At 54.4% G+C, this 18,737-nt stretch overlaps 6 protein-coding genes across 6 annotated transcripts; 4 read left to right on the forward strand and 2 right to left on the reverse strand.

Moving 5' to 3' along the window:
- Positions 1 to 303: 303 nt before the first annotated feature.
- J4E82_010332 (uncharacterized protein) lies at positions 304 to 2,400 on the forward strand (the record flags this gene model as incomplete). The annotated part of the gene is made up of 3 exons (XM_051736547.1): positions 304 to 412; positions 466 to 2,135; positions 2,263 to 2,400. The coding sequence occupies 3 exons, from the start codon at positions 304 to 306 to the stop codon at positions 2,398 to 2,400; spliced, it is 1,917 nt and encodes a 638-aa protein (XP_051583699.1).
- Positions 2,401 to 3,014: 614 nt separating this feature from the next.
- Positions 3,015 to 6,065, reverse strand: ATG1 (Serine/threonine-protein kinase; the record flags this gene model as incomplete). The annotated part of the gene is made up of 3 exons (XM_051736548.1): positions 3,015 to 3,157; positions 3,208 to 5,845; positions 5,904 to 6,065. The coding sequence occupies 3 exons, from the start codon at positions 6,063 to 6,065 to the stop codon at positions 3,015 to 3,017; spliced, it is 2,943 nt and encodes a 980-aa protein (XP_051583700.1).
- Positions 6,066 to 6,831: 766 nt separating this feature from the next.
- On the reverse strand, positions 6,832 to 9,688 carry J4E82_010334 (uncharacterized protein; the record flags this gene model as incomplete). The annotated part of the gene is made up of 2 exons (XM_051736549.1): positions 6,832 to 9,014; positions 9,064 to 9,688. 2 exons carry the CDS (start codon positions 9,686 to 9,688, stop codon positions 6,832 to 6,834), a joined length of 2,808 nt encoding a protein of 935 aa, XP_051583701.1.
- A 57-nt stretch (positions 9,689 to 9,745) lies between these two features.
- On the forward strand, positions 9,746 to 11,917 carry J4E82_010335 (uncharacterized protein; the record flags this gene model as incomplete). The annotated part of the gene is made up of 2 exons (XM_051736550.1): positions 9,746 to 9,858; positions 10,057 to 11,917. The coding sequence occupies 2 exons, from the start codon at positions 9,746 to 9,748 to the stop codon at positions 11,915 to 11,917; spliced, it is 1,974 nt and encodes a 657-aa protein (XP_051583702.1).
- Positions 11,918 to 13,622: 1,705 nt separating this feature from the next.
- Positions 13,623 to 16,437, forward strand: J4E82_010336 (uncharacterized protein; the record flags this gene model as incomplete). Its single annotated transcript, XM_051736551.1, has 3 exons — positions 13,623 to 13,627; positions 13,796 to 15,845; positions 15,895 to 16,437. The coding sequence occupies 3 exons, from the start codon at positions 13,623 to 13,625 to the stop codon at positions 16,435 to 16,437; spliced, it is 2,598 nt and encodes an 865-aa protein (XP_051583703.1).
- A 934-nt stretch (positions 16,438 to 17,371) lies between these two features.
- On the forward strand, positions 17,372 to 18,171 carry J4E82_010337 (uncharacterized protein; the record flags this gene model as incomplete). Its single annotated transcript, XM_051736552.1, has 3 exons — positions 17,372 to 17,560; positions 17,717 to 17,826; positions 17,883 to 18,171. 3 exons carry the CDS (start codon positions 17,372 to 17,374, stop codon positions 18,169 to 18,171), a joined length of 588 nt encoding a protein of 195 aa, XP_051583704.1.
- Between the last annotated feature and the right edge of the window lie 566 nt (positions 18,172 to 18,737).

Raw genomic sequence — 18,737 nt, forward strand, 5'->3', positions numbered from 1 at the left:
CAGGTGCGGGAGGCGGTAATGGCAAGGCGGCCGGGTTTGGTGCGGGATCAAGGTGGAGGTGTAAAGCTATGTGCGGTCAGTGATGGCGAGTTCCAGCCTTGGTCCGGGTGAAAGGTGGGAGGGCGAAGTGTCGGTGGTGATGGCGATGGTATTGGTGCTATCGCTGGTGTTGTTGCGGAATGCGGGAGACGGTCCGAGAAAGTGAGAGAGCGCGGCGCGTCGTTGGAAGCTCCGACCCTGCATCATCGAGCCTGCCTATGACAACCGATCCGTCCACGACAAACACACTGCACCTTTTTCATGATGCAAGCCAACGGGCCCCCGTCGCCGAGCAAGGCAAAGCGCTCGCGTGCCGAAATGGAGGCTGACGGCGCCGTCTCTGCAAGAGAAGCTGCGGCCCAAGTTCAAGACGGTATTGCCATTCCGCACCTCTCACGCGCGCCAACTTTCTCACACCCACTGTAGACGATACTTCCTCCGACGACGATGACTTCGGTCCGGCTCTCCCCTCCTCGGCGCCCAAGAGGAAAAAGCGCAAGCTGCCGTACGAAAAGCTCTATGTCGCTGCACTGCCCGGCGCAACCCGTTACTCCAAATCACTCATGCATCGCGAGCAACTGTGCTTTACCACTTTGACGCCCCACACCGACTTCCTCATAACGAGCTCCGTCGACGGCGTGGTCAAGTTTTGGAAGAAGGACTTTGGCGGTATAGAGTTTGTCAAGGAGTTCAGGGCGCACAATGGCGAAATCAAGTCTGTCAACGTGAGCGCCGACGGCCGTAGCTTTGCCACTGCAGGCGCCGACAAGACGATCAAAATCTTTGACGTCGTCACCTTCGATCTCCTGGCCATGCTGACCGTCGAGTATACCCCTCGCGCGGTTTGCTGGCTGCATGGCCGAGGCGCAAGCTTTCCTCAACTCGCCGTCAGCTCCGAAGAGAATGGTTGGATCCGCATATACGATGGCAGGGGGGAGAATCCGGAGCCTCTGCAAACGCTCAAGAGTGTGCACAGGGCGTCGGTCAGCATAATGGCATACAACAATGAATTCGACTGTGTCGTAAGCGTCGATCAAGGGGGTATGGTCGAGTACTGGAGACCCAATGGAAATTATGAAAAGCCAGACAACGTATGGTCGCTGAAGAGCTCCACCAACTTGTTCGAGTTCAAAAAGTCAAAATGTGTGCCCTCGTCGCTTACCATATCCCCCTCTGGGAAGCAGTTTGCCACCTTTTCCTTTCCTGATCGAAAGGTCCGCGTCTTCGATTTTGCAACGGGCAAACTCTATCGCACATACGATGAATCAGTTGAAACCATCACGAGCATGCAACAGGCCGGCACCGCTGTCCAACACCTAGAGGACATGGAGTTTGGTCGACGGATAGCCATCGAGAGAGAGCTTGACCAGCCTACTACAAGAGGTCGCATGAATGTCATATTTGACGAGACAAGTAATTTCATCCTATATGGCAGCATGTACGGAGTCAAAGTCATCAACACGCTGACTAACAAGCTCGTGAAGCTGTACGGCCAAGAAGAATCCATCCGACCGCTATGGCTGTGTCTCTATCAAGGTCAACCAGAGAAAAAGGGTGTCGTCACGGTCGAAATGGCAGCGAGCGAGAACCCACTGCTTCAAGAAGCCGAGGCGAGAGACGCCATGCTGGTCTCTACAGGTTCTGGCAAGGTCCGCTTCTACATGTACACCAACGATGCCAGCGCTACCAAGTCGACCCGTGACGTACAGAACGAGAAACCTCGTGCCGCTGGCGCCAATAAACAAAAGAATGATAAAACACTCGCTGCGACGGGTACGACGGCAACACTTCACACTACCTATGGTGACATCACCATTCGCCTCTTCCCAGACGCTGCGCCCAAGGCCGTGGAGAATTTCGTCACCCACGGGCGCAATAACTACTACAACAACGTCATCTTCCACCGCGTAATCCGCAAATTCATGATACAAACCGGTGACCCACTTGGCGACGGTACAGGCGGGGAGAGTATCTGGGGCAAGGAATTTGCAGACGAGTTCTCCAACTTGAAACATGACAAACCCTATACGGTGAGCATGGCGAATGCTGGGCCAAATTCGAATGGAAGTCAATTCTTCATTACAACTGAAAAGACTGTAAGTCTCCATCCCCCCTCCTTTCTTTCTCTCTTTCTCTCTCTCTCTCTCTCTCTCTCTCACTCTCTCTCTCTCACCATCAATCACCCAACAATGAGGCGACACGCTGACTGTGAATTATGTGTAGCCCTGGCTCGACAACAAACACACCATCTTTGGAAGGGCGATTGCAGGTATGGACGTTATTCACAAGATCGAGAACACCAAGGTGTACAAGGAGAAGCCGGAGGAGGATATCAAGATTATCAGTGTCTCCATCTCTTGAAATCGCGGGTGATGGGACTATCAACATGATGGCTGAGCACGAGAAGCAGTTGCTGTATTGCTTTCAAAATGGGGGAATTGTACAGACCCACCCACTGGTTAGCTTTGATACCTAATCGCACATGAAGGAATGCAAGTGTAATGGGATTGAACCAAATGACCAACTTGCTTGACAGATTTGATACATTAATCCATATTCATTCTTCTCCTATCGATAATACTGCTTAGGGTTCGATACGTGTTCGTTTGCCTTATGGGCCGGTCTAAGATGAACGCAACAACTGCTCCTCAAGACGACCCAAGACATCATTCTGTGACACGATGAAACGCCGCCAAAGCCGTGCGCCCTGAACCCAGACCCGCTATATAATTCAAACAACGCCCGACAGTGAAATGGAACTGCACATCATCGCTACCCAAGTTCCTGGTATCATATGCGAATGCATGCGAGTACGCCGAAGCCCTCCATGAGGCGCCATTGTCCCCAACCAGACAGAAAGAAAGCTAAATCAAACCTATAAAAGCAAACCAGAGTGGCGTGCAGACCATCCTGTTCCTAGACGCCAGTAAATGTAAAGTTGTGTGCAAACGTGTAGCACTCTGTGCTCTGCGCAACTACTTTGCGACACCCTGAGAAGGCGAGCTGCGACCGACGGAGTGTGGTGCGGGCGCACTGGTGATGGAGGTGCGCTTTTGAGCCCTGAGTACATCAAGCTTTTTCTTCAGCGCTCTTTGGCGGCTTCTCATCTGTTCGAGAACTGTAGCAGTTAGCTGTGTATCCCTCGGAAGACATTGTAGCGGCACTTACGCTTCTGGATCGAGCGTCGGTCTTCACCATCGAGACCATTGATTTCCTCAGCATCTGCCTTGTCGTTGGGCGAATCTTCCTCTTCTTCCAAGACAGCTTGAAGCATTGTGATAGCAGTCCAGTAATTAATATCACAGTCGGCCAGATTGTGTCCAGTAAGCTCATCAATGGCTGCCTGGCGGCTCATTTCTAGGGATCGATCGTATAGCAGCTTTTCGGCCGTGACGCCAGTTGTAAGCAGAATATTCTCGGCAGAACCAACCGCAGTCGTAGAACCAGATGCCGCTGACTGATTCTGAGGATGACTGGGATGGTCTGCTGGTAACTGCTGCTGTGCCTGCTTGAGTTTGCGTGCAACTATCTCAGATTTGACGCAGCACTCGTTGAATCGGTCGCGCATCCAAGAGACTACTTGGCCAAGTTTTGCATTAGTTCGGCTTGCACCGTCAGGACCGCTGTTATGTCGAGTTCGGTTCCAGTAACTACCGGTCAAGTCCATGGCCTTGTTCAGCATCGCCAACGTTTTCACAAAAAGTACCAACGCTTCCTCAGAGATGATAAGAACAGTATCGGGCGTCAGATCATCGTCGTCGTCATCCTCGTCGTCAATTACATCGCTACTAGGCTTGCGAGCAACGCCAGTGGAGCCGATACCTAGAGCCGGGTCGCTTGGTGCAACTGGGACGAGCTGGCTGTACTTGACTTCTGCGAAGCCGTAAACAACGTGGCTGAGCTGCGCCAGATCTTCAATCCTTTTAACCGTACTAGTGTCTTCGTCCTTGCCCACCACTTTGCCTCCATCGCTGACCAGCAACATACTGCTTTGCGCAGTTGGATACGCAGGAAATGCAGAATAGCCCTGTGGGGGAGATACGCCCTTCATGACGGGTGGTGATAGACCAAGCCCTCGAATGTTGACCATGTTCATAGCCTTGGACAAGGCAGAAGTAGCGGTTTCGAAACTTGGACGATACTGTCTCCGACTGTATGAAGCCGTGCGTTGGTGGGCAATGGTTGGCTTTTGTTGGATCTGGATGGCCTTGGAAGGGACTGCGCCAGTGATCGATGTTGGGGACCCTTGTGTTGTCGAACGTCGCTTCATTGGAACTTCTCGGTGAACGAGACGATCTCGTTGTGTTTGCGGGCTATTGGCAATCTCGTCTGCGAGTGCGTCGATTTCCACACGGCGCTTCTCTACAAATACAAATCCCTCGTCAAGCGCGTTGTCTTGTGCAGCTCGTTCTGCCGCTTCTTTCAGTACATTGGCTTCCGCTCTCTGTGGGATCCGCTCGCGGTCAAAGTGCTCCTTGAGGCCGGTAGGTGTCGATGCTTGCTCATCGCGAGAATATTTGCGCCTATGGCCGATGGTAGTGGGTGCGGCGGTCTGATCCTGCAGTGTAGCGGTACGTCCTGGTGCGGTTGCCGCGTTGGTAAGAGTGGGTCGGCGGTGTTCGCGAGTCGACGTACGTTCGTCGCTAGGATCGGCCGGGGCATTGTTGGCCCTTCGTGCAGAAAGGTGTTGCGGTGGAGTGCTAGAGAAGTTACCGGAAACGGGTCTAGAGCTGGGCCGTGAAGGCGGCGTTGTGCCAGGGGCTATCGTCCTGTCTCTGGGCAATGGCGAGTATGGATTATCAGCAGCCCTTGGATCCATTTCAACAGGCGCTTTCTGTAGTCGCCTAGGTGGCTCGATTGGTGGTTCTAGTACAGAGGTTTGCATACGCTCAGAAGCTTGCATGGAGCCAGGAAGGTCTTCGTCCACCATGTCTGGAATTTCATCACGGATGACCGGGTCTGAGAAGAAATGTTCATAAGACATGCGCTCAGTTGGCTTACGCTTCAGGAGTGCGCGAATGAGAGTCTTCATGGCCCTGCTGCTGACGAGACCTTCTGGGAATCGGACCTGATCCTTGCGCTCTTCGATTTTGCGTAGCAATTCTACGTGGTTGTTGGCCCTAAATGGTGGCCGAGCACACATCATTTCGAAGAGAACGGTTCCCACGGACCACAGATCAGCCTTTGCATCGTACTTTTCATATCGCAGAATCTCTGGTGCCATGTAGAGGGGAGAGCCGCAGAGGGTTTCGGCCAGTGAGGTAGTTGGCAGAATCCTAGCGAAGCCGAAATCAGCAATCTTGAGCATGGGCAACGAGGCAATGCCAGTGGCGGGTATCAAGGAGTTTGCGCTGGCGGCCAGAGGCATGCGTTCCAGAGTTCCACTCTGAGAGTAGAATATGGACGATGGATTGAGAAGCAGATTCTGGGGCTTCAGATCACGATGGATGTAGTTCTTGGATCGCAGAAACTCGAGAGCGCTGGCCATCTGCTTGGCAAAGTGGCGTACGACGACCTCGTGGAGGCCGCCCACGGCTGGGTTGGGGTACTTTTCTATCATGCGCTGGGTTTGCGGGTGGTTCACGAGATCGGAGCGCTTCTTGATGAAGGCTGACAGGTCGCCGAGTTCACAAAACTCCATGATAATGTGCATGCGCGATGGCGTCTCGTGGCAGTCGATGAGCGACACGATGTGTGGGTGGTGCAGACTGCGCAAGATGGTGATTTCCGAGACGAGGTTGTCTTTGAGCTTCTTGTTCAGCTTGTTCATGTTGACCGACTTGATGGCGACCGACTGCCGTTTCTCCTGTACAAGGACGCAGTTAGCACTCGATGCATGCTTGAGAGTGAGGGCAGCAACGTACAATGTGGATGCCACGATAGACTTCGGCGAAGCTGCCTTTGCCAATGTGATGCAAGCGCTTGAACTTGCCGATAATCTGCTCCGAGCCTGTGGCAGCGGGTGACGACGTCGACGGCGATGCACCCGACCGCCGTGGGGCGTGCGGGTTTGGGGGTGAGGCCATGGTAGGCGGCGCTGGCTGAGCAGCCGGGGCCCGGATGAGGCTGCTGGTGTCTATGTAGCCAGTCGTCAGCTACCAGCGAAGATGTGGGTATAGCGTGGCCGTGAGGGCGTTGGACATGAGCTATCGTCGTGGTCGGGCTATCGATAGCGCTGAGGGATGGTCGTGGTGGTGAACGCGACGGTGGCGGCAACGAGTATGCGGGCGCGATGGGCAGATGAGCGAGGAATACGTGAGATTGGATACAAGAAAGCAGAGCGGCGGAGAGGGTTAAGAGATTAGGAGAGCGAAAGCATGCAGCGGGATAGTAGGTAGTGGTCAGTAGGCGGTAGTCTGAGGCGCGCGGGACGTCTATGGCCGCACGTGCCGATAACGCGTGCTCGCCGCTAGCTTGGAACCTCAGAACCTACCTTACAACTATCCTACTGCAACTAGGACAACGTCGACCAAACTCTGTTCAATCTCCTTGCAATAGCCTCCTGGACACGCTCATCGGGTTCGACGGATTTGCTTGTCATGGTCCGTGGCTGCCATGGATAAGTTGCAGAGCGTAGAGTATGGGGCATATCGCTGACCCATAGCCCCTCATTTGGCCGCCGACGTGACCTCCACCAGCACTACTTCGTCTCGCCCAACTCTGACGTAATTGTCTCGAGGCTGTAGATGCAAGTCATGCTCCCCTGCGCAAATGGCCATGTGCATGGTGTTTTAGTATACCAGGCTATCTATTGCGTACCTGCATCCCGCCTGATGCGGCTGAGTCCGTTGCCTACAGCCTGACACCCCTCACAAGAGCCCATAGTATGACTGGCACTATCACATTGTCGTTTCCGCCTGTGAGCACCGCCTCGTTGAGGCTCGCCCCCGCCGCACATAGACCTGCCTTGCCGACCATGAGCAGTGCGTCTTGTACCCACTCGCTCGTTGTCTTCTGCCCTGCCTGGCCACTGTCCCACCCAACGTCAAGCCAGACTCTACTCACAACGAGCCCTATCGACACTGCAAATGCAAATGCTAGGGAGCCCTCGAGTGACTTGCCGCCGGCCCATGGCCACTTCCGCCGTCCGTAGCGACGGCCAATGAGAGATGCCGCGGCGTCGCCCATGCCAACACAAACCACCCCTGCCACCATACTCACATCCCTATCCTTGACATCCCACCCTTGCCATGGCTCATCGCCAGCCCGTTCTATACCTGCGAGCGATAGCCAAAGCGGTATTGCGCAGCCTATGAGGAGAAAGATGTGTGATACTACTACTGGACCCCGGAGATCACGACCGTCTACGTACGGCGTGAGGAACCTAGCAATGGGTTTCGACAGTGGTGGCAGTTGCGAGGCACGAATCAGATCCAGAAGGAGAAATATCGCAAGCACCAACGCAAGGGCTAGTGCGACAAAACAAGGATCGATGAAGATGGTCGGAAGAAGCATCGCGACCATGGTGCCATGGAACACCTTTCTGCGCGTATCGACTTCTACAACCGCGGAAAGTGAGAAGACTGCAACAAGGCCGGCAATGATAGTTCCGGCACAGTACAAGCACAGCAAGAGACGTGTGTTTGCTTCGCCTACCACTAAGAAACGCACATACTCCGCAGGTGATAGATGTTGTGCGGATTCGAGCATGTCGTCAGAATCCAGTCTCGTCGGTAGTGGGACCCACCAGTCCAAATTCCACTGGAACACCTCCCATCGCACGCGTGGTACATTGCCGAAGAGGTAGCTGATGGCCCATCCAAACGGTTCGTTGTGGTGGAGAGCATGTTCGCCGATAGTATACCGAATTGGTCCAAGTATTAGCGCGACTACAATCGCATAGAAGTATCCTGCGTACAACCACTTCCTCATGGTGGCCTCGGTCGGTGTGAGCGACAGGTAGGACTGCACAATTGATCTCGATCGTTTTCGACTCGAGTACTGATGCTTTGATGTATGGTCTTCAGCGACGAGAACTGGAAGGGTGTTCCTTCGCCTGCGTCCGCTGCTATGGTTGGCTCTTTCGCCACCATTCGATTGCTGAAAGCCCGTATTTGTCGCTTCAACCGCGGATCGTGGCTCATCGCCGTCCATGCGAAGTCTGCTGTGTTTCGCAGAATCTAGAATGTTGACTTTCAGACTCTTAGTCTTGTGGAGAGCATTTTCAAATGCAGGATCTTCTTCATCCGCATCACTATCACTCGCATTTCTCACCGAACCACTCCCGCCGCGCCTGGAACCCAGGCTGTGGTTCAGGACCTGCAAGAAATTCTGTCGAGCTCGGATGACTTGGCCAGCACGCCGAAGCCTCCATCGCGGAATGCGTGCAAGTGCAACACCCCACTTCAAGATCCTGCCGCAAAGCAAGAAAACACCCAGCCCGCCTAGCCACAGCAAGACAGTGAGTATGGTTGCTTGAGGAGTTTCCGAGAATAAGAGGAGGTTGATGAGCCCAATGGAAAGCAAATGCAACTCGGCTGGCAAAAGGCTCGTCGTGGTGAGATAGTACAAGGGCGGTAGTAGCGCCTGATGCAAGGGGAATAACATCACCAGAAGTTCTGGGTCTACACCTTGGTTAGGCGGGGGTAACTTGAGCTTGTATGGTGTCTGTGCAAACAGCCGAGAGGGTATATCGGTGTTCTCTGAAACGATCAGGGGCATGATGGATATCAGCCAGTGCAGAGGAGAGTAGCCCAAGGTAGCGCTTCTGAAAGGAACAAGCCTGGCTGGTAAAGCGGCTAGTCCAAGCAACATGTTGGGTAGAAGGGGCTTTGACGATGAGGCAAACAGGGAGATCGCAATCAGGACGGGCAATATTGGGGGGTAGAGGATAGTGGCCGGATCGAAGGCGGCTGGTAGATGTATTTGACGGCCAAGCCGGAGTTGAGAGTGATTTCTCCATGAGTAGTACAGAAGCCGAAGCGGATATAGCCCCAAAACGCCAGCCATGACAGAACAGTGTGTCAACAGCTCTACTAGACACAGGTCAGCATACTTTGGCGCAGGCAAGGGATGCGGACTGACCTCTATGCCATGCCAGCAGTTTGGTCCAGCAGTCGCAACCACGGACAGCCAGGACGGCAATGCCCGCAAGCAATGCAGTCTCGGTCGTTCTCCTGACCAGCTCGTTGCGCCGCCGCTGGAGGTATCTCTGCCTGGCCGCCCTCGCTTCGTCGTCGCTATGGTATACGTCTCCCTTGCGTCTCGTCTTGTTGTTGCGAGCGAAGTAGCCCTCGGAGAGCTTCCTCCCCTCATCGTCAATCTGTGTGGGGGTGAGGAGGGGGCTCGCCCACGCCTCTGTGCCCAATGCCTGGGACTCACGGAGGCCCTTGTGCGGTCGCAAGGGAGGAGCAGGCAGTGCCTTGACAAGGCTGCAGCCCTCGTCGTCGGCCTCGGTGCCGCTTTCACTTGGTGATTGTGACGGCGTTTTCCTCATGGTCTTGTCTAGGGGCCGAGGCGGGGTTTGCGATTGCGATTGCGAGTGCAGAGAAACGTCGTGCGCCGGATCTGGCGACCGTCTCCGTAGCTGATCTCTATGATGCAAGTACGGGTGGGGCGAACGGCGGAATTGGTCGAGTTGTTCGATGTCGTCGGGCGCAGGCGCAAACGCATCCAAGGGCGAGTCTGGCGGTGCCGTCTCTTGCGCCATCATGACCTTTGCTCTGTTGCTTGTGCCTGCACGACTACAGGGAAGTCGCGCGGCACAATGGTCAAGAGTTTATCGTGGATGCACGCACATTCAAGTCATATGAGGCGACAGTGGCCGAGGGTTGGCAGCGGTGTTTGCGCTGTGTCTGTTAGCGAACCGCTCTGCCAATTGTACGTGCGGTGCAATGCGATGCAGTGCAATGCAGAAATCACTGCGAGAAGACAAATTGGCGTGTCGAGCGGCGCCGAATGCAGCGCATGTCGTGTCGAGTTGGCGATCCTCACATGTGAACACGGTACAGTCGGAAGACGCGAACCCATGCATGACGGAGGTCTTGCTTGGCGTTAGGGTCCGCAAAAAGTTTCTAGCCAAGACAATTCCTACTACACAGATCTCTTCCGCGCAGGTCAAACGGCAACCACAACCATGTCGTCGTCTTTCTTCACCACGCCGGCCTCGCAACGGAAACGGAAGCGCGGCGAAGTCGCAGCCAGCGCCCCCAAACGTCGCAACACGGACGCGCATGCTCGTCGCTCCCAGCGAGAAGAGTCCATCAGTGGCAGCGACGAATCCGACGGCGACGGCGCACCCACCTTCGACGACGACGAAGACGACGCAGACGGCGGCTCCACCACCTCTGAAGATGAGAACGAGACTGCGGCGGGAAAGCGTCTCAGGTTGGCAGAGCGCTACCTCGAGAACATTCGCAACGAAGTCGAGGAGGAAGTGGGCTTCGACGCCGAGCAGATTGACAAAGACCTCATCGCTGAGCGACTAAAAGAAGACGTCGCAGAGAGAAAGGGCAAGATCTACAGGTCAATTGCCACCGAGCTTGACTTTGAGCATGCATCGCATGCCACCGGCTACTCGGGGCTGCAAAAAGCTACAACAGGATGTGCCGTCAAGCTGCCGTATGCCTGGACCATCAGCAAAGATCTTGTCGTCGAGAAGTGGGAAATCGCTGACCCAAAGTCGTATGCGCCTGACCCCAGCCGACCGTCCAACTTGACGCCGCGCACCACACCAAAGAGGCTCCTCTGGCGGAAAGGGAACAAGAACAAAAAAGGCGACCGCGCCTTCCTGGGCCACACGGGCGAGATCGTATCTATTGCTGTCTCCGACTCGGGAAAGTACCTGGCCACTGGCGACAAGCATGCTCGCCTGATCATCTGGGACGCCGACACTCTTACACCCCGTCACCTCTTCACTCGCCATCGAGACGCCGTCCTCTCTCTGTCCTTCCGAAGGGGCACCGAACAACTCTTCTCTGGCGGTGCGGACCGAGCTGTCATTGTCTGGAGCGCGCCGGAATCAGCATATATTGAGACGCTTGTCGGACATCAGGACGCTGTCATTGGTGTAGCAGGCGGGCTGGAGCTCAATCAGGAGACTTGTGTCAGTGTAGGCGCAAGAGATCGCACCGCTCGCTTGTGGAGAGTCGTCGAGGAAAACCAGCTCGTGTTCCATGGAGGCGGTACGGCTAGACAAAAGGGCCTGGACAAGTTGCGCAAAGGTCGATTCGGAAAAAATGTTGATGGAGACGAAAAACAGGATGAACAGGCCAACGGTGGAACGTCCGACAATGACGATGACCCGCCCATCGCATATGCTGAGGGCTCCATCGACTGCGTTGGTCTTCTCGACGCCGGCTTGTTCGTTACAGCATCTGACAATGGTGCACTGTCGCTATGGTCTGTCAACCGGAAAAAGCCTCTCTTCACATACCCACTCACTCACGGCCGTGATCCACCGCTCTCGCCCGAGCAAATGTCCGCCAACGACGACGCCGCAACATCAGTAAAGCCCGGTCCCCGGCTTCCGCGATACGTGACTGCGCTTGCTACTGTTCCTTTTGCCGATCTCATTCTTACAGCAAGCTGGGACGGCTGGATACGCGCGTGGAAGATTACAGCGGACAAGAAAAGCATTGAGCCAGTGGGCAAAGTAGGGCGCGTACCGACGGTGGAGGACGAGTCTATGGTTAATGGCGACGCCAAGGACGGTGCTATCCTTATACGAGGTATCGTCAACGGCCTTGCGGTACAAGAGAGGGGAGATAGAGGCAAGGATGGGCTCTGCATCGTAGCCGCCGTAGGCAAAGAGCCCAGGCTGGCTCGATGGATGTCTGGGAAGGTCAAAAACGGCATTTATGTCTTCGAGGTGCCTAGAAAAGGCTTGACCAATGGTACGGCAGACGAAGACGAGGAAGATGAAGAGGAGGAAGCATAAGCGAAAAGCATCTTGCATTGTCAGGCGTTTGTGGATGCATACTAGATACCAATTCGATCACGCATTTGGTGCCGAACCTTGCTGTCGGCTTCTCATCCGAGATGATTTCCTCCCGCCCAGCTCACATGTGGTTTGTATGCGCGTAGTGCCTTCTGGAATCATGTTTGTGTTTCTTGTTAGGCACCTTGCTCCCATGATCTTGTCGTTGCGTTTGAATAGCGCGTGGCTCGAAGATACAAAGGAGATGGGTAAGATGACCACAGATACACACATGGGCCTACTGCTTGTTCGACATCAACTGCGAATGTCTATGCAATGATACGTTATCGTCAAAGGCAGAGGTATTATGCGAATACCTCCCGGAACACGCTAAGGTCTTTTGGTGTTGGAATCGAGAGCGAATTCAGTCCTGGAAGTATACATAGTATTTTGTGATACAGTTTTGCGAAAAAGTAATAGTGTGTAGCTTCAGGGCAAGGAGGATATTAAACTGCTGTGAAGACAATAATATTCCTGTAGTTTGCAGTACCACAGACACAGCGACTGAACAGTCAGGCCGGCATTCCAGGCTTCTAGGCGATCTGTCTACCTGTCCACGACCCATATCGCGTGTTGTTGTAGGCGAAAAAGGTTTACGTTCTTTCCTCGAACGACGTGGGTCCAGTATGCAGCTAAGATAGGCGAACGGCACGCACCGGCCGATGTCGAGAACCCGCTCCATACGTTGGCTTTGTTCGTTGTTCCAGTTCTGTATTGGAACGATGGATGGGCGTATACTGGACGTGGTTTATACAGCACGCTGTCTTGGTACGTGAGCGCTCTGAAACACGTTAGAGGCAGCTTGTTCCACAGACATGCTCTGTCGACGGTGACGTTGTTGTCGAATAAGCAAACAGTCGTCGCTCCTCATGACTACACGTGTCAGACACCCGACTATGCCCTCGTTGGGCTGCATGAGCCGCATCGTTTGGGCTGCTAAGCGGTCAGTGAGGCCGCTGAGTTGGAACCACGTAGCCGGCTAGACAAAGGTAGCATGACTCCCAGCGATGGCAGTACTGCTGCAGGATGATGAGGTGAATTTAATAGCAATGGCAACGGGCACTGTAGATGGAGTATAGTAGAGCGGCTTCCACATCACATCGCAGACATTACATCGCTGTCGTCATCATCAAGCATATCTACTATTGCTTCAGCCAGACTATGTCCGAGCCAGCACAATCGTTTTCTGCGCACTATTGTCTGGACTGGAGGGTTGGGCGCCGGCCTTGAAACACGAATTCCTACTATATCGATTTGACGTTAGAGACAAGACCGAAGCACGACACGACACAGCCGCCTAGTTAGAACCAAACCGTTTCGGCAGCCAGGGTTGACGCTTTTTCTGCTCTCCTGCCCTCCCCAAGACGTCGCCCGACTGTCCCGCCTGACCACAGTCTGCCGTGGATTTTGAGATTGTTGTTGTTTACCCATACGCCACTGGTTATAGCGTACCGTTTTTGTGCTTAGGCAACCTTGGACAGCAACCCATCTCCTGCCCTGCCCCGCGTTCTCCTAACATCTTCTCGCGCCCGCACCTGTGCTCCACCTCCAATCCTCCCTTCGCCCACACCGCACCGCACCTTGCTCGCGCACCTCGGAACCCTGGACTCGGCCATTCTCTAGCAGAAGGAGGCTCGAGTGCGGTTCCGTCAGCACCACCAGACTCATGCCGTTAGTCATAGCCCATCTCCCCCAACGTCGCGCCATGCCCCATGCTGCGTCGTCGCGGCGCTCCGCTGTAAAGTCGCGCGCAACACACAGCACCGCGCCGTCGAGCGTGTCCATTTCTCCTCCCCAGCGCCGCTATCATGTCAAGGGCGACACTAACGTGGCCATCAGACTCCGGAAGGGAATCACAGTCAATAACCACACGGGCGCCTTCGAAGACGACGACGACTTTACCGACGAGGACTCGGCCGGCATCCAGGTAGTCTCCGCCAGCGAGGACGAATACACCACCTCGGAGGCGACCGACGAGGAAGACGACGAAGAAGACGAAGAGGGCGAGGAAGACGACGACGACGACGAGGAAGACGAAGACGACGACGAGGAAGGCTCGTGGGACTACATAGAGGACGAAATCAACCCCTCCGACTCGGCCTCGCGTCCACAAGTCGTCAGCAAGCACCACTCGGCGCAGCGGCACGCTGTCTCGCATCACGCTGTTGCACGCCACGTTATTCCCCCACCTGCTATAGCCCCTCCACGTGGACCACGCACAAAGGCCTCGCACCGAGATCGAGCCTCTTCGCGTCACGCAGCGCCCGTCCCAGATCCTCCCTCGCGCCACGAGAGCCAAAGTCGTAGCCGCAGCCGCAGCAAACTGGAGCGCACACGCAGGTCGAGGCGGCCAAGGCCCCAATCCGTCCATCAGGACGCTCTCGAGGTCGAGGACGACGACTACCCATACGGAGCCCCGCCCCACCCTGGCCATCCTCCCGGCCATCCCAGTGCTGGCTGGGGCCACATACCCCAACATGCTCCCAACGGCTATGCGCCCAGCTTGATGTCGGATCCACGCTACCCCTACGGCGGCTTCCCGGGCGGCGCACAATCGCCCCCGGGTCAGCTGGTGCCCTTCGGTCAAGAGGCACACTCGGCCTATGCTCAGAACCCCTTTGCCCCTAACGGCCAGAATCCTTTTACTCAAGGTCCTCCTTCGGCTGGCGATCCACGCGGCGGTTACTTTCCCGATTACCAGGACCCGCGCCATCAAGACCCACGCCACCAAGATCCGCGTCAATCACGTAGGGGTCATCGTAAGTCCATGCCGGCGGCGCCCCAAGCAGACATGATGCCTTATTCACCAATGGGCTACTACCCACCATACGGTGCTTCGCCCTATGGTGGCATGCCACCGCACATGTATCCGTACGGACATCCAGAGCATCACTCTCCACCTCCACAACACCCGCCTTCGCACCCACCCTCGCATCCACCCTCGAAGCGTCCTACACCGAAGCCCCAGCCTCCGCCTGAAGAAGAACATCATGTCCCCGCTGCACCAGCTCCGCCTCCGCCCCCACCTCAGCCTCAGCCAGCCCAAACCCCTGCTGACCAGATGCAACTGCAGACGTTGCAGCAGCTTATGCAACAACAGCAGTTGCAACAGCAACCCATGCAACAGCAACTCATGCAGCAACCCATGCAACAGCAGCTCATGCAACAAATGCACCCTATGGCTATGATGGCTCAACCTCCCCCTCCGCCTCCCGCTCCCGCGCAACCTGATCCAAAGGAGGAGGGCATGCTCTCCAAGCTTGAGAAACTCTTATTGGGCAAGGAGGAAGAGGAGAGAAAGGCGGCCGAGAAAGCAAGAAGAGACGCTGAATTAGCCAAGTTCGATCGCCTCGAAAATCTGCTCATTGCCCAACAAGAGGCTAAAATCGAGAAAGAAAAGGCTAAGAAGGAGGCTGCCGAGAAGGCTGCTCAAGAAGCTGCCGAGGCAAAGAAGAGGGGTGATGAAGACAAGCTCGCCAAACTCGAAAGCCTCATCCTTGCTCAGAAAGACGAACAACTCAAGCGTGAGGCGGCTGCAGACGCGGCTCGAGCAGCCGACAAGGCAGCTGCAGATGCGGAGGCAACCAAGATTGCAGAAGAAAAGAAAGCCGCTGCCGAAAAAGCCAAGCTGATGCTCGAAGCAGCGCAAAAGGCACGTGAAGAAGCTGAGAAGAAAGCCGCCGCAGAAGCCGAGGAGACCAAGAAGGCCCATGAGAAGGCTTTGGCAGAAGCCAAGGCTGCTGCGGACGACCTGGAAAAGGGAAAGAAGGCTGCTGAAGAAGAGGCCGCCAAGTTGAAACCATCCGACGCTCCAAAGGCCCCAATCAAGTTCAAGGATGCTGTTGGTCGCAAGTTCAGCTTCCCGTGGGCTCTGTGTAAAACATGGAAGGTAAGTTGTCTGGGTAACAGGTCTCAATTTGGAGCTAACATTCGGTCAGGGCATGGAAGAACTCATCAAGCAAGCTTTTCTGCACGTCGATGTGATTGGCCCTCACGTTCATGAAGGCCACTACGACCTCGTCGGACCGGACGGCGAGATCATCCTCCCCCAGGTCTGGGAAACCATGATCCAACCAGACTGGGCCATTACTATGCATATGTGGCCAATGCCTGAACCCCCGCCACCACCACCGGAACCGCCCAAAGAAGCGTTTCCTCCACCACCGCCCCCTCCACCGGATGCGCAAGTGTTCCTGTCCAGCCACCTTCCGTTGAAAGGAAAGGGCAAGAGGGACAAGAGCCAGAAACGCCAATCCCTCCCTCAGGCACATATCGTGCAAGTGCCCCCTCCTCCTCCGGGTGTCATGCCTGGTCCTCCACCCCCACCGCCGCCTCCTGGACATCCTGCTGGTGGTTCCCCCCCTCCTGCAGTTGTCGTTATGCCCAGTGGCAGTGGCAGCTCCGGAAGTTCTCGCAAGAAGCCTGCGCCATCACCTTTCTTCAGATGGGCTGCTGGCACCCAAGTCAGGAAGAAGAAATAGGCTTGGTCGCAGAGAAACCAGAAATGGTCGACTGGATCCTCTGAGGCTGCTGCGGAGTTGAGCGTCAGTGATGCTAGTAGACTCCTTCACGTTTTTGAACAGTCATGCCCCGTCCCCGCTGCAGCGCTCTTCGGTTGGCCGCTTAAGCGCCGTCTCGATGCTTCTTTGTTTTTCGCGAGATATACCAGGTACTGTTGGGGAGTCGCGATACGCGCCTTGATCTTCTGTCATTTGTCACTTTTCTATTCGAGGCTTTTTGTTTTCGATTACAAGGAAAAGTTCAGATACCATGGTCGTTTTAGCGTCGTACGTTTCGTATTGCGTGTCGCTTTGGCCTCTGGACTACCCCTTCTGGTTTGGCGTCGGCGTTGCGCTTGATTTTGATTTAAGTATATGGCTGCGATGGTCAGTGAACGCACGGACTACCGACTTATGGGACAATCGTGTGGTTGGATTGATGAGAGTTGATGATAATACGAGTAACGAATCTGGACAATGAAAGGAATGTTTGTTGAAGCCATGTTGTATGTTGATTAAGAAATATGATACATATCCTAAAATGCCGATCAGCTTCCATCCGTTGCCCAGACATGCATTAGGATCTGGACAGGGGGTTGATGTCGCTAACTTCCCTTATCCACCTACGTCATAATCTTTGCGCCCTATCCAAGGAACAACACGATGACCGTTAACTTCGAGTCGCCGCTCCTGCAGTAGCTCAGAAACCGGATTTCGGCTTTCACTTACTACGAAACTGCTGTCGATATCTCATCAAACATTTACATGTTTTGCTTCTTATAACGTCGAAAAGTGTTTCAATACAGTCCACGCACGAGCTTTGTATCTTTCATCAGGACATTCACTACCCTTCGTATTCGAGTGGCCCAATATGTGGAAACCAAGCCCTTTTCTTGGCATGCTCGTCGCCCTCATCATGACCGTGTTGGCCGCAGCTGCTGACGAAGCAACGACATCATACACGAGTGACAGCTCTTTTCAGGACGACTTGATGAACGTCACTAATGAGTATCGTGTGCAACACAATGCATCAAAGCTTGAGTGGAACACGACGCTATCCGACTACGCTCAGGACTTGGCAGACGGTTGCAAATTTGAGCATAGCGTACGTTACACCACTTGATCCTAGGCCAGCACGCGCTGCTGAAACCCGGAATCGATGTCTCGCTTCCAAAGCGACAATACCCACAGATGGGAGAAGGATCAGCGGCTCGGGAACTACAATGACATGTCGACTGCGCTAATGCTAGAGACCGTGTAGGGCGGACCATACGGTGAGAATCTCGGTTCAGGATATGGCAGCGCAGAGCTTACCGTCATGGCATGGGGAAATGAGAGCACGAAGTACGATTTCAAAGCAGGGGAATTTAGGTTTGTTCAACTCTCTGTTTACGCCATGTATATACGTGCTTACTGACTTTACCAAGCGAGGAAACTGGCCACTTTACTCAACTTGTGTGGAAATCGACAACCTCAATGGGGTGCGGCCGCAAAGAATGTAATGGTGGTACCAGTGGTGGTGAGGGCGATGCTCCGGGGTGGTTTGTCGTCTGCGAGTACTGGCCTCGGGGAAATGTGGTTGGACAGTTTAAGGAGAATGTGCAGTCTACACCGCAACAGGATGCAGAGTCAAAAGCACCAAGCACAGCGATCGAGAAAGTACTGTATGTGTGGATCGGACTCGTCACTGGATGGATGGTCGCTGTATGGTTGTGAAGACGTAGCGAAAAATGATGTATCGTTTCTTTATATGCAACACCTTACTAGCGGATACGTGAAGACGGGACGGTTGGTGCCGGGCCAATAAAAACAACCAAAAGGCAACTGTGACAGTAAATTGTTCACAACACAACGGGCTATCACTTCATTGAATCGCTGCAGTCGCCCTATTCCTTCATTCATGTACTGCGCCGCGAAGTCCTTTGTCATATCGATCCTAGATGCATCCTGCTGCCAGCATGCCATCCCGAGAGTACCATGCATGATGTTGTGACCTACATGTAGTCTACCGTTAGGCGTAAACGTATCTTCATCACGTATTTGTAGATGATTCTATGTTTGCTTGAAATCTGATTGACGACCTACAAGTCATCTACATATGTTGATACAACCAGTACACAAGACGGGCACTGTCTCGAGGGTGTTTGCTTCACACTTTCCTACTCTAAGATAACACTCTACTTCCCAAAGATGGCTCGCATAATCGGCTCCACAACAACTCTGAATCCGATCGATCGTCGTACCTGCTTGAGATCTCATACTGCACCTAGGTCCAGTCGAAG

This window comes from Alternaria postmessia (assembly GCF_024291825.1).
Source record: "Alternaria postmessia strain BMP 2775 chromosome Unknown scaffold_120, whole genome shotgun sequence".
Lineage (NCBI taxonomy): Eukaryota > Fungi > Ascomycota > Dothideomycetes > Pleosporales > Pleosporaceae > Alternaria > Alternaria postmessia.